Source organism: Punica granatum, chromosome 1 (assembly GCF_007655135.1).
Source record: "Punica granatum isolate Tunisia-2019 chromosome 1, ASM765513v2, whole genome shotgun sequence".
Taxonomy (NCBI): Eukaryota; Viridiplantae; Streptophyta; class Magnoliopsida; order Myrtales; family Lythraceae; genus Punica; species Punica granatum.
The window spans coordinates 12,761,273-12,774,433 of record NC_045127.1 but is presented as its reverse complement, the minus strand read 5'-3'; the positions used below and the strand labels follow the sequence as shown (position 1 = coordinate 12,774,433).

General features: G+C 39.2%; 2 protein-coding genes and 1 long non-coding RNA gene across 7 annotated transcripts; 1 reads left to right on the top strand and 2 right to left on the bottom strand.

Annotated features, from left to right (window-relative positions):
* The first annotated feature begins 448 nt into the window (after positions 1–448).
* LOC116192499 lies at positions 449–3,817 on the top strand. 2 transcript variants are annotated; one of them, XR_004154098.1, is made up of 8 exons: positions 449–777; positions 982–1,262; positions 1,532–1,601; positions 1,739–1,794; positions 1,936–2,011; positions 2,275–2,311; positions 2,568–2,932; positions 3,312–3,817. XR_004154098.1 is itself a non-coding variant. In XM_031521055.1 (8 exons), exons 2-7 carry the CDS (start codon positions 988–990, stop codon positions 2,920–2,922), a joined length of 861 nt encoding a protein of 286 aa, XP_031376915.1. In that variant the 5' UTR covers positions 450–777; positions 982–987; the 3' UTR covers positions 2,923–2,932; positions 3,312–3,817. The 2 variants fall into 2 exon arrangements, 1 of the variants encoding a protein (XP_031376915.1); XM_031521055.1 differs by having other exon boundaries at positions 450–777; positions 2,576–2,932.
* Positions 3,818–4,719: 902 nt separating this feature from the next.
* Positions 4,720–7,534, bottom strand: LOC116192772. 3 transcript variants are annotated; one of them, XR_004154144.1, is made up of 4 exons: positions 7,115–7,532; positions 6,770–7,016; positions 5,529–5,643; positions 4,815–5,363 (listed from the first exon to the last, which is right to left on the bottom strand). It is a non-coding gene; the product is annotated as an uncharacterized LOC116192772 (long non-coding RNA). The 3 variants fall into 3 exon arrangements; XR_004154143.1 differs by having other exon boundaries at positions 4,720–5,416; positions 6,770–7,534; XR_004154142.1 differs by having other exon boundaries at positions 4,720–5,363; positions 6,770–7,534.
* A 3,572-nt stretch (positions 7,535–11,106) lies between these two features.
* LOC116195478 lies at positions 11,107–12,542 on the bottom strand. Of its 2 annotated transcripts, none has more exons than XM_031524709.1 (3): positions 12,040–12,542; positions 11,409–11,785; positions 11,107–11,253 (listed from the first exon to the last, which is right to left on the bottom strand). In XM_031524709.1, exons 1-3 carry the CDS (start codon positions 12,441–12,443, stop codon positions 11,150–11,152), a joined length of 885 nt encoding a protein of 294 aa, XP_031380569.1. In that variant the 5' UTR covers positions 12,444–12,542; the 3' UTR covers positions 11,107–11,149. The 2 variants fall into 2 exon arrangements, with proteins under 2 accessions (XP_031380569.1, XP_031380577.1); XM_031524717.1 differs by having other exon boundaries at positions 11,107–11,247.
* Between the last annotated feature and the right edge of the window lie 619 nt (positions 12,543–13,161).

Here is a 13,161-nt window from a genome sequence, read left to right as displayed (position 1 = left end):
AACCTTACTTCTTTTTCTTTTATTTACCTAGACCCTACCCTCACGAGTATGCGTCAACAAGTTCCGAGTCTACTCGGTATCTGTGTACATCCCTATAAAGGATATACAAATGCACTCATGCGCGGTTAACTATTGCCTTATCTAGTGGCTAGTAATTAATTACGTTATTTTGATATGAGCAATATCGACAATAAAATGTTACACCAACTTCCGCATTTCTCTGTCTTGTAATAATACAGATATAGATAGACGGACAGAGAGACAGTCATAATAGACTGTGGTAAAAAGAAAAAAGAGAAAGGATGAAACCGTAAAGAAGCAGAAGTTTGAGGACCAGCAAAACTTATTTATGAAAATAGTTAACAATCAAAACCCACATGTTAATATAGAAGAGGCCCAGCCCATTGATGCAATGGGCTTTTCTTCTCTTTCATGATCATCCGTCTGATGAAGCTCCACATTGTCCTGGCATACGCGCCAAGCGAGGCGAATCGGATCGGAGAGTGCCAGCCCGCCGGAGAAGTCGGACCGGATTCGCCGCTCCTCCTGGCAGTGGCACTCGAAGGCTCCTTCAGCTGTCCTCCATTGTTACTGCTGAGTTATTTGAAGTGCTTGGGAAAGTTAAGGAGCTCCACCGATCCACTTTCCCACGTTCAAGTCTGAAGAATCTTCAGCTCAGACGTTCACCACTTCTTTCTCTTCCTTCGATCTCTGATCAGCAATTCAACTTTTGCGCGCCAGTATCGGCTCGGCTATTACCCAATTGAAGTGAAAGAGGTAAATTTCTCATCTTAGGGTTTCATAATTTGTACATTTCTGGTCAAATCAGTGATCGGATTGATTTGCAATTGCCAATTGTTCCGCGATGGAGATTCTATTGTATTACATATAACATGTCAAAAATGGTAGATGATTCCGGTCCCATTTGCGTTGATCTCTGTTGTTTTGTGAGCTGAAGTATGGTGAGGTGTTGTTGAGTAGGTTTCGATGGACAAAGTGGTGGAGGCCGTTGAGGAGGTGAAGAAGGAGTGGGGCGAGGCGTACTGTAAAACCCAGGAGCACATAAAGGCTATTGGGGAGTATGGGAAGTCGAGGGAGGAGAAGAGCTCGCTCCCGAGGTTGAATGGCCTTGTGCAGGACGGTTTGGCCCTTCTAAACTCACTGCAGTTCAAGCTTGACCTCCTCGCGCCACAGTTGCCCTCCGAGGAGGATGTCGAGTCCGCCAAGTCTTTGCTTGAATCATGGAAGAACCACTACCAAACGTATCTAAATCTTCGCCTCATAGTATTTGTTCAGATTCTTGGTAATGGCTTGTGTGTTGGTTAGTGGTATAAGATTTGTACGTGAAGGCCTGAGCTTGCAATTTCTGGCATGATCTCAGCAAAGAGGGGAATTACATCTGTACCAGTTCTGTAGGGGTTTTCTATTTCTTTGAATTCATGAACTGAGGATTGTGTGATTTCATGTTTTGCATATGGTGATTTACAGCATATCTGCATATTGAAAGCCTGCTGATTATCTTTTTTATCAGTCTGCGAGTTAACTTGCGGAATGCCAATTTACAAGCAAAGGCCAACATGAGGAAAGCCGCTCAAGAAGAGGTGCTTAGTTTATTCTGTCTCCTATATGAATTGTGGCTTTCTGTATGTACGTAATTGACTGCAAGTGGAGTTAGATGAATTAATGATGAATGCCTGCAACGTTCAGACATCTTGTTGATTCTAATTTTTTTTTTTAGAGAGAACTTCTTCTTGGTGGAGGAGGAGAATCCACAGCTCGGAGGCGCAATTTGCAGTATGTTGTTAAACTTTCACTAAGTGCAGGACATTAAGCAAAGTGTACTATATATATTATAGGAAAATGAAAATCTGTTTGTGGGCTTCTAATAAAAAAAATCAGATGAATCATGAAGTTGAATATTTGATTTTTGGTTAGGACAAAAGCTGGAATGACATCAGCTGCGGAAAGTATCACGGAGAGTCTTCGTCGCACGCGTCAACTGATGGTCCAGGTTTGTAGGCTGGTTCTTTACTTATGACCCGTCTCATATCTTAGAATAGAATAGAATGCACTTATCCAAAAGAAATATATATATATATATATATACATGCTAGAATAACACTAAAAAAAAGTGTAAATACTAGAATAGAAACTGACACAGTTCCACGCTGTCATGATTTACATATTCATGTGACTGATGGACCATTGATAATTTATGCCTACCTGGAAAATTCGCATGTTGGCTTCATGTCACCATTGTGTAAAAAATTGCAGGAGGTGGAAAGAAGTGCTGCCACACTCATGACTTTCGGTGAGTAAAATTTACTCCTGAGCAGAAAACCTGAAACTCCTTTTTTTTTTTAAAGATTCATACTTGTTAGCTTTGTACGTTCTAGTTTGGTAGGTCGATTTGTGAATTTTGGGTTTGCCTCAAATGTTATAATGTAATGCGGCTGACTTTGCAAAGTTCCATATCAATTATCGATACACTGAATAAGTGCGGCTAGCAGTCTAATTTCCTTTAGCTTCCAGCAGTCTTATTCAATTCTTTTATTTTGTTGTTGGAGGTTCGCAGATGAATCAACAGGAGTTTTGAAAAAGGCTGAGAGTGAGTACAAGGGCCAACGGTCTCTGTTAATGCGAACTCGGAACCTCCTCTCTACCATGCAACGTCAAGATGTCATTGACAGGATCATACTAGTTGTTGGATTTATATTATTCTTCTCTGCGGTACTTTATGTTGTTTCAAAGCGCATCGGGATCCTCACCCTGCAGAGGAAGGTCACTGCAGCCCTGAAGGCTTCTATGGCGGGACAAGCCAAAATTCTAAATGAAGTGAACCGAGATGGGGCTGACTTTCATCGAGGAGTTGATAGGAATGTAGAGCTTCCCAATGGAGGACACATGCATGATGAACTTTGAGATTCATTAGGTAATCACTCTCTTTACTGCTTATTCCCAGAAGTCGGTGTTCACATAGTTGCCGCATGAGATGCTTTCAATCGGGTTTATTTGCATGTGAAATGTTGCCTTGAATCTCGATTCATAAGCATGAAGGCACGACTTCAATTTGGACTACGGTCTTTGAACTTCTACTTTTTGGCTTGAGATTATTATTATTATTATTATTATTATTATTCTCTTGCTTGCTAGAATGGATTTGACTCATTTTAGCGAGGTTTTCTACTTAAGGACTTAAGTAGTCTTTTCTGTTCTTCAGCTGTTTTATAATTTTTTGGATTTTGTCTCATCTAGGAGCTGCGGCTTTTTATTCATATAGATTGTGTTCTGATATTCTGTGATCAATGCAGGTTAATCTGTAAAAGATACATTTTCATAAACAAGAGAAACAACATCTTCTAGAGCACCAGAAAGTCCACATTGTCTTAGCTCCACATTCTTCTTTATCAGCAATCACGAGCCAGTTGATTGGACGAGCCTCCTAGCCTGAAGGATCAACCGGTCTCCTCTTCCTTTTATCTTGGGTGAAGAAGCCGAGTCGAGTGAGCAGGCATCAAATGGAAGGGTCAAAGTTCCTTTAACCTAATTGTGGAGGGCAAACCAGAAGTTCCTGCAGTGCTTTATCAAATACTCCGGCATGTTTGTGGGCATGTTCGTGGTGTGAACCCTAGCTCTCAATGCTGTTAGTGCAAGAGTTTACTCTCGACAAGAATCAACTTGTAATTACTTATAGATTCCTGCAGGAGTTTTTGTGCACCTGCGGATTTCCTTGTTGAAACTTGGCAATGTCGTGAATCCTGCATAGTGAAAGTCGGCCATTGAAGTTTGCACATTAATCAATTGTCTTGGTTAGCAAGTTTCAGCTCTTACCTTTAGCATCTTTTATTGTTCCATCTATCAGAAATGCCCTTTAAATCGAAAGCACTATGCTCACGCGGTTGAACTCTCGCCTTACTAACATACTAGTGAATTAAGTCCAAGGCCCACTGGATCAAGCATTATGGGCCAACCATCGCCATTCTATAATACACTCACATAGTGGTGAGCTCTACGTCTTCAGTAAGGTTCGAACTCGTGATGTTCAAGTGGAGTGTTTGATACTTAACCACTAGACCACCGTACTAGTGGTGATTTGATAGTGAGAGTTGGCCGATTGAAATCAAAGATTAATTGGACTGCTGCCTGTAGGGTTTTATTATTAGAACCGGATCAGCCCATCAAAAGCATAGTTATCATATTTCCGACATCGCAGGATAGAAGCCATCGAATGATTAATCAGGCATAGTGTCATGCAAGAATAGGATAGGAGCTACTGCCAGTGCATGATGGTGGAAATCAATGAGTGGCGCAATCCTCTACACCAGTCACATGGTCTGATGCGTCACGTTTCTGAATTCAAAGCATCATTCAACGATGTGGCATGGTTGAGCCAACTGACCTATGACATAGCCTTAGTTTTGGTTACCATTCCTTATCAAAAGGACCATGTACGTGTAAATATGACATAAGTCCTCAGGTTCTTATCAATAATGTCCTTTCTATTTGGTCTGCCGAACCATATGAAATAGCTCAATTTGGCACCAAATCAGAATTGTTATAAGTGGGAGGTTGTGCGAGATCACTGTGAAATGACTTATTCTGTGTAATGCCTGCTCGATATTTGCTCATACCAGTGAAATTCCAGCCACAACATAACCAAAATTCTAAGCATGATGAGATAATAGGTTAGGACCACCACCATACTCTCGTTTACTTGGATGATAAGGAAAATAGACGGGTACTAAAATAACACCTGAGAGGACTGAATTGGGATTCCTAGTTCTCGAATGAAGGGAGATGCTGCCGGGCCTCCCTTGAGATGTGTACGACTGTGAGGCCTGACCCCATGAGGGTCGCCATACTGACCCCATCAGTATATATAGTGGACCAAGATTACAAAATTACAATATAGTCCTCGTATGAGAGTATTACATATATATCCCTAATACCTCCCTCATCTGTTGGGGGCACAATTACTAACAGATTGCTACAATGAGATCAAAAAATGAAAACATATACATTCGAATTGGTAAATCTCGACGTGTGAGTTGTTCCCTGATGAAATGATAATCAACAGCAATGTGGGTTCGCCGCAAGGTAGGTGGCACTGATGTTATTGTGATAGGCAATGATAGGACTTGAAAAGTGACATCAAATTTCCTAAATGAGTTAACGAAGCCATAGGGTCTCAGCAATTGCACAAGCAAGACCCCGATATTCAAACTCGGTCGAACTACGTGAGACGGTTAGCTGCTTCTGGGAACACCAAGAAATGAGGTTCTGACCGACAAAGACCGTATTGCTTGTTTTTGAGCGACACTATACAGGCAGCCACCCTCGTCAGCATCAGTGTATGCCATGATCTGAAGTATGGAGACCCGCGAAGATGAACATTGAATGAGGATGTACCAAGACACTAGGATTGCAGTATGATCAACTCAGTTGTAGAATTGATAAAAAACTACAGTAGGACCATGTCCAAGGACCCCATCAATAGCAAAAGATGACAAATTATGAGAGGACCTCACCGAATGTGGAGTGAATGGATGCAGCGCAGTATACCGGGGTTGTTGCCATGACCACGAGTTGCTGTAGGGGCTTGTGTAGCCGAACTGCGACCATATGAGTGTGATGGATATGAACCTGTTGACATTGAGCCATAAGATGAGTAGGAGGAAGATGAGCCACCAAAGTTACGACCACAACGTTCGCTTGAAGCGTTACCTCCCCGATTGTTACGTCTACTACCATGACCACCACGATTGGAGGATTGACAAACTTGGGTTTGAAAGGCTGTGTTTGGGTTGGGGATTGCTGGAGTCTTTGCTCCTGGTGGAGAAGTTTGGAATGGAGATCCCTCGAAGGTGAAGGGATCACAGCCAATTGACAGGGAGGTAATGATGGCCTTATACTCCCTTGGAAGACCGGCCAAGGCACTGGTGACTAAGTCCTCATCAGAGATAGGTTTCCCGATGTCTTTTAACTGATTGGATAGGACCTTCAATACATGCAGACATTTTTCTGCTCCTTGATTGGTGAGTTTGGTATGAGAGATATTGACTTTGATATCTAGGGCACAAGCTCGAGACCGTTCAATGAACCTAGTTTGAAGGGCAGAACAAATTGATTTTGAGAAAGGAAGATCATGAACTTCTTAAAGCAAATTTTTTGATAGGGTAGCAAAGATCCAAGACCTAATATACTCGTTAGCTTGGCACCAGTTTGAATCGAGAGTTCAGGTACCGAGGAGAAGAATGGAACTAAGGGTTCCACTTGACGAAGATCAAAGGTAGAAAGGGTGTGATATGTAGATATTGAAGTGCATTTGTGGAATTGAAAGTGCAAGAAAGATAAATGTAAAGTAAAATACGTGGCATTGAGCCAATTTATGCATGTTGTCAAGAGAATTACAATGAATGGCCTCGTCTACTCTTAATAGGCCGGATCTAGGAGACCTAATACGAGCAACATTTAGCTTTATTCTGAAGGAATAAAGATAACTAACAACAATCCATAAATTTCCTAATCTATTAACAAAAACTAAGAAATATATCTTGCTAGATAAAAATAAGGAAATTGCCTAACATGGACAAATACTCTTGCCGAACTTTAAGCAATCCCCAAAAGTGTGATATATGACCAAGGAAACGTCCCTTGGCTGCCCAAATCAAGACAACAGCTGTGCCTTCTTGTTTCGCATGCACGTATAAACTTGCATAGGAAAGAAATCAATACAATTTCCTTATGTGTCATGTTTGGTATGACTTACTAAGAAAATGATCCTCAGTAGCTATGTAGAAATGCCAGCATTCCCATATGTATGTCCGGGTTCGTGCTTCGACCTCATCTTGGAAAGAATCAGGATCCTTTCATTGTCAGAGCTAACAACCAAAGTTCTCGGCTAATCCGAATAGATCAGCCCAGCTAGAAGTTATCATAACCTCATCCTTGAATAACCAACCCACCAGCGGCTGTCATGTATCTCAGCCTCAACATCCAGCTGACTTCTAACACATCTAAATCCAGTAAAACAACCTCAAATCCTTCAAACAACATTATGTAACTCAGCCAAGCATAAACACCAGAATTTCGGGTTAAAAGAAACTCGCTTGACCTCTAATTGTCCGGATTGAGCATTATAAGCCTCAGACGGGGTTGTGAGGGGAAGCTACTGCTACAGAGGAGGTCACGATTAAGGGGACGAGTTGAGCTTATCGGAGGAGGGGCTGGGTTGTAACCAGAACTCCGGTCACCTGCGAAAAGTAGAGAGAAAGACGACAGCAGATAGAGCAGAGACCGAGAGAGAGATAGAGAAAGAGAGAGTGGAACTTAGCTCGGGGAAATCGACAGAGGGACTCATCGGAACTTCGAAAAGGGAAGGATGGAGTTGGCCGTGATGCTGGTCCTGCTCTCAAGTCGAGCTCAACGACCCCGAAGATGAGGTTGAGGATCGTGAGGCTCGGTGACGGAGTTGGAGGACGTCGCTAGGTGAAGCTTGGCGAGAGGGGGCTTCGCTATCAATGTTACGGTCCGCAACATATATATATATATATATAAGGGTAAATTGCACAGGTGGTCCAAAATGTTTTATAAATATTTTATTATGGTTTAAAAAGTTTTTTTCGCTACATGATGGTACAAAATGTTTCAAAGTTGTTTCATGATGGTACAAACCGTCAATTGACCTTAACGCCGTTAACATTTTGCTGACGTGACGCGTCCTATGTGTCACTTTTGTTACGTGGAACCAATCATAGTGCGCCATGTCATTTAAGAGAAAATAAAATTTTAAAAAGTCCAAGAAATCCAAAAAATAATAATAAAATACAAAAAAAGAGTAAAAATTTTGAAAAAAATTTAAAAATATTTTTTAAAAATTTAATTTTTTTTAATTTTTTTAAAAAATACGAAAAATAATAAAAAAATACAAAAAATAGTAAAAATTTAGAAAAAAATAAAATATTTATTTTAAAATATTGAAAATTTTAAAATTTTTAAAATTTTTTCTAAATTTTTTTAAATATATTTTTTTTTTTTTTTAAAAATAATTTTAAATATTTTTTTATTTTTAAAAATAATTTTAAATAATTTTCTAAAAAATATTTAATATTAAAATTATTTTTTTTTAAAATCCTCCCCCTCCTTTTAAAATTTAAATTCCCCGTTTCCCTTCTGTTTAAAAGTTTTTTTTTTATTTTTAAAAGTTTTAAAAGTTTTAAAATTTTTAGAATTATTTAAAATTTTCGGTCACGTTAGCAAGGAGGTGACACATAGTAGCCACGTCAGCATCGACTTGACGACGTCAAGCTCGAGTTGACGGTTTGTACCATCATGAAACAATTTTGAAACATTTTGTACCATCATGTAGCGAAAAAAACTTTTTGGACCATAATGAAACATTTGTAAAATATTTTGGACCACCAGTGCAATTTACCCTATATATAATTGAGTTCAAAATCGACTCCGGGTCAAAATCGTGTGTCTACGTATATATAATCAATCTTGAACTTTCTAGTTTATAATTTTTAATATAATATTATTCAACAATGTAGAAATTGTAAAAAATTAACTTTTTAAATTTGAAAAATATTTTACTAAAGTTAAAGTAATAGATAATATATTTTTAATTTAGATAATCGATAAATGTCTAAATTTATCTTTTTCCAACTTTTTCATAAATTTGGTTTTTCTCTTAGCCTATTTATGAAATTTAATTACCAGTAGTCCCATATATTTAATACTATGATTATATTCTTTCAACAAGTGATTGATCGTCGTTTAGAGTCTCTCATCATTATTAACGTATATATATAAATATTAAGTTTTATATATTCCAAATAATGGCTATTATAGCTATATTTACCAAAATAAGAATAAGATAACAAAAACTACTTAGTCATTTTCAATACAAAATAAAGTCGATGTAGAGGTCTTTCACAGTTGAACCAAAAACATGATCTCGAAAGGGGGAACAAAAAAGAAAAAGCAAAATCAAAATTCACGAAATTATGATACATTGATGGAGATACAAATCAGTAAATGTCAAACAAAATGCTGATGGCCACTTGTACCATAGCGATATACGGTTTTTAGTTTTAGACATCAGTAAAGTACCCACCTATGGTGACGGCACTACGGTCTGTGAGCCAAAATAAAAAAGTTATATTAATGGATTTCAAATTTTCGTCAGTAAAAACTAGCTGTCAGCAAAAGATTATTAATACTGAGACATATCAAATGTCGTCAGTAAAACGAACCTACAGTGACGGAAATTTTCACCGGTAGAAAAACTGTCACTGGATGGCAACTAGTTTGTAGTGGTAACGAGAGTGTAAAATCAGGTATATTATATAATAAGCACGGAAAGAGTATTCAAGGATTGTTGCATTGATTGTTTTAGCATGCCATGATTTTAAGAATGAACCATGTCCATTTAAAAGGAAAATTTTATGGGATCATTTTGATGGGGCATCTATTTCAAAATAAACCTTCTAGATATCGAAACGATACTTCTAAGTATATCCAAAAGTTTCAGGATTGATTTCTTAACAGCCAAATAAATAGATAGTTCTATGGGGAAGGTGATTTAAGTGGCTTTTTCTTGAATGTATCAATAAGCTAGATCCATGCTATGGTACAATTATGCGCAAGCATTTGCATATCATTTTTGCAACTGATTTTTTTTATTTTAAATTTGTCAAGATTTTCACTATTTTTTTCATATTTTGTTATGAATTCTTTTCTATCTTTTCTAAGAGAAAATATCCATATATCAGTGCATAATTCAATAAGACTTTTCATAAAAATAAAATAAAATAATTCGTTATATTTAAGAAAAATTGATGAAACAAAACAGTGGAATATGGAGAAGGGGGCAGTGGTGTCTGCCTGATCAAAGGACAGCTCTAACCTCGAACTGAGCGCATCTTCCCTAGCGTGAGCCACCACCGTGCCATTTTCCTTTTGGTTGCACGGTAACTTTATCAATTCTTCTTCTCTCCTTGTTTTTACAGGGGGGAAAAAAATTCAAAGTACCCTTTTTGAAATCGAAACAAAGAAATTTAACTTAAAAATGTTGTATACGCAAAAACTTATAAAAGAAATTTAACTTAAAAATATTGTATACGCAAAAACTTATAATGCGCGGCACCAAATTAGTAGTCTTCATCTGTGTGATTGATAAAAGAACCAAATAAAACATTCATCGAAACGTAGGAGGTGAGATTGGATAAAAGAAAAAAAAAAAAAAAGAAGATGAAGTTGAACACCAATTCAAACATAAAGGACTTAGTGCGTACTTATTCCTTTTTTTTAAAAAAATTTCTTCTTAAATATGGCATTAATTGTTTTATTTAGGAATTCAAAAAATTTTATGTGTATGTTAATGACGAGAGGATCAAATCAAATGGGCGTTTGGCCACGAGTTGATGATATGCAAAATGCTATGTGGAAGATTATCGACAGGCGATGGAAAGCTCTTACGGGCTCTCATCACAAGAGCCAGAATTAATATTCTACATATAGATGATTATACCATAGAGTATGAATTCATTGGTTAAACAAAGTAAATTACACAATATTGAAGTAACTTACACATCTTTTAAAGAACTTTATTTAATTTTTTTAGTAACGGACTTTATTTTTTAGTAACTTACACATCTTTATTTAATTTTTGAGGATAGGTTTGCCAGACCAAATGAAGGGATTCTACCATGTGAGGAGGAGAGATCAGGTGAAGAAGGCGGCCATGTGTAGTTCATAATAAGAAGAGATTCTCCCTCTCCCTATGTCGCCGGCAAATCGATGCTCTAATAATTGTTCACTTTGCTAACGGACCACCTTCTCAATAACCTTTTACGGTTAACCTGTAACTGCGACCACCGCACAACATCGCACACAAGACTGACCTTAAGGGACCTCTTTACTAATGGTCAATTAGGCCCCTCTGCTTGCTTGATCCAACAGCAAATCAGTTCTTTTTACAGTCCCTCCAGATCAAGCCATCGATCGATCTGGACAGATTGCACAACTGGCGATTCACTTCCGCTAATAGTGAGTATCCAAAGTTAACATGATGAACGATAAGAAAATCACGAACAAAACCAATAGACCAAAAGTAATGGATATCGTTGAAGGAACCGAGTCCAGACTAACTCATAAAATTGAAGAGTAAGCAGCAAAGAGCCATAACAAATCCATGAAGTAGTATTACTGGAGCTGTCCTTTCTCCTCCATCCATAACACTTCCTGCAGCTGAAGAACACGAAAATCATATGATAGATTTCATATCCTGTAAAAAGAATTATGACATAATTTGTTCATTTATATTGTTGGCAAACATTTCGTGAACATCGAACAAGGTCACTGATCCCAATCATCCCTAGGGCTTCAAAAGGTAATCGACTCACCGCATTCTCTGGTGGCATTCATGGTACTCGAGCACAAGCACATCTCTGCTCCGGAGTCAGTGTCAAACCCACAGGCACCGCCCGATTTCTTGCAGCGCTCACAGCCCAACCCAGGAGGGACTGCGTAAGAGAGCCCGATCCCGTAGACCCAATCTGTGGGCCCGATGCTCCTCAGCCCCTCCCCTGCTGCGCCAACCACGGTGGTGTAGTGCGTGCAATCGAGCATGTTCATGCTCATGAACCGCACCGTCGAGTAGCGCGTGAAGCAGCATGCCGGCGCAGTGGTGTTGCTCGACATATGGAACAACCTAAACGCGTTGCACGCTCCGTACAGCTCATTGCAGGAGTGACCCGCTACATCGTTGAAGCAGAGGTACCTGTAAAATTAATGTAGCAGTTTGAAATTTGAACATACCGTTCGTTAATTCATATAATACACAAACAACCGCACTGCTCTAAAAAGTTAATCTTGTCAGATATGGCGCTTTTTAAGTATTATTTATTCATCGACAATTACCGTCCTCAACATTTTAGCACATTGAGAAAAACATCAACTATGTTTCGGCTGTTCGTCAACCAACATTTGCCAATTAGTTCCGGCATTGCCAAACTAAGCCCGAAACTCACTGACCTGTAATGGTTGAGGACCGGGGAGTCGATGGAGCAGTTGAGGAGGGCGAAGACGGTGTCATCGGCAGGCGGCATGACGGCATACTGGACATCCGACATGACGAAGTCGTGATGGGGCTGGAGGATGGAGCACGTCGACATGGACGGGTCGTAAACCATCACGCGCTGCTTCTGGTAGTCGATCGACTCCACCTTGTAGGCCCCCGAGGGGGTCTGCAGGAAAAGCCCGGATGTCCCGTTGCAGCTCAGCCACCCCCGGAGCTGCGGCGTGCCGCACCCGTCGTCGATGCCGAAGGGGTAGTCTATCTGCACCTCGCCGCACGAGCTCCGACACGGCAAGGCGGCCGCCACCCGGAGAAGGGCAGCGGCGAGTACGAAGGCCATTAGCAGTGGAGAAGGCGCCATTGATGATGAGAGGAGAGAGGCAGAGGGGACAGAGAGGAGACAGAGAACGGAGGAAGAAAGGAATTTTTCGTCAAAAGCTTATGAAAAGCCGAGCCGAGTTTGAAAATTGGAGGCAACCTTTTATGATTAAGGGTGCGGTGACAGTAAATTTTCCAAAATTATTCTTGGAGGCTCATCTTACTTCTTATTGCGGGCAGACCCCCAAATGTTAACAGAAATCTCAATTTGCTCCTTTTTAAAAGGCTCCAATGATTCATCTGTTGCATGTAGTTCCATAATATTTCGTAGAGCCTTGATTGACAAGATCATCATTTTTTTTTTACATGAGAGACCCATGTGACTAATACAAAGAAATTAGAAGGAAAATTATATAAAAAAAAATTAGTCGTCCTGCTATTAGAAACTAACCGAATCGAAAACTTTTAGATTATTAGATGAAAACGGATATTGCTATACTATCCTTTTTTCACAAGCTCATCCTCTTTCATCTCAAATAAGTTGCAGTGGGTTAAATTATGCCATGGATCTGACTTATAATTTAACAATGTACTAGTAATATGTTGAATTAATTTAAATAGATTATTAGAATGGTAATCACAAATGTGTTGTTCAATGGGAAATTCAACTCTCACTTGATGGATTATATTATACCTGTAATACAGGGATTTGAAACTTACAAAAAGCACATCATATTCAATTCTAAAATAGCACCTGAACA

Coding starts and splice junctions, on each gene's coding strand:
- LOC116192499 (XM_031521055.1), top strand. CDS start 988: ATGGACAAAGTGGTGGAGGCCGTTGAGGAGGTGAAGAAGGAGTGGGGC. Junction 1,795..1,935: donor GCTCGGAGGCGCAATTTGCA/GTATGTTGTTAA, acceptor ATTTTTGGTTAG/GACAAAAGCTGGAATGACAT. Junction 2,012..2,274: donor CGCGTCAACTGATGGTCCAG/GTTTGTAGGCTG, acceptor AAAAAATTGCAG/GAGGTGGAAAGAAGTGCTGC.
- LOC116195478 (XM_031524709.1), bottom strand. CDS start 12,443: ATGGCGCCTTCTCCACTGCTAATGGCCTTCGTACTCGCCGCTGCCCTT. Junction 11,786..12,039: donor CCGGTCCTCAACCATTACAG/GTCAGTGAGTTT, acceptor TTAATTTTACAG/GTACCTCTGCTTCAACGATG. Junction 11,254..11,408: donor GAATGCCACCAGAGAATGCG/GTGAGTCGATTA, acceptor CGTGTTCTTCAG/CTGCAGGAAGTGTTATGGAT.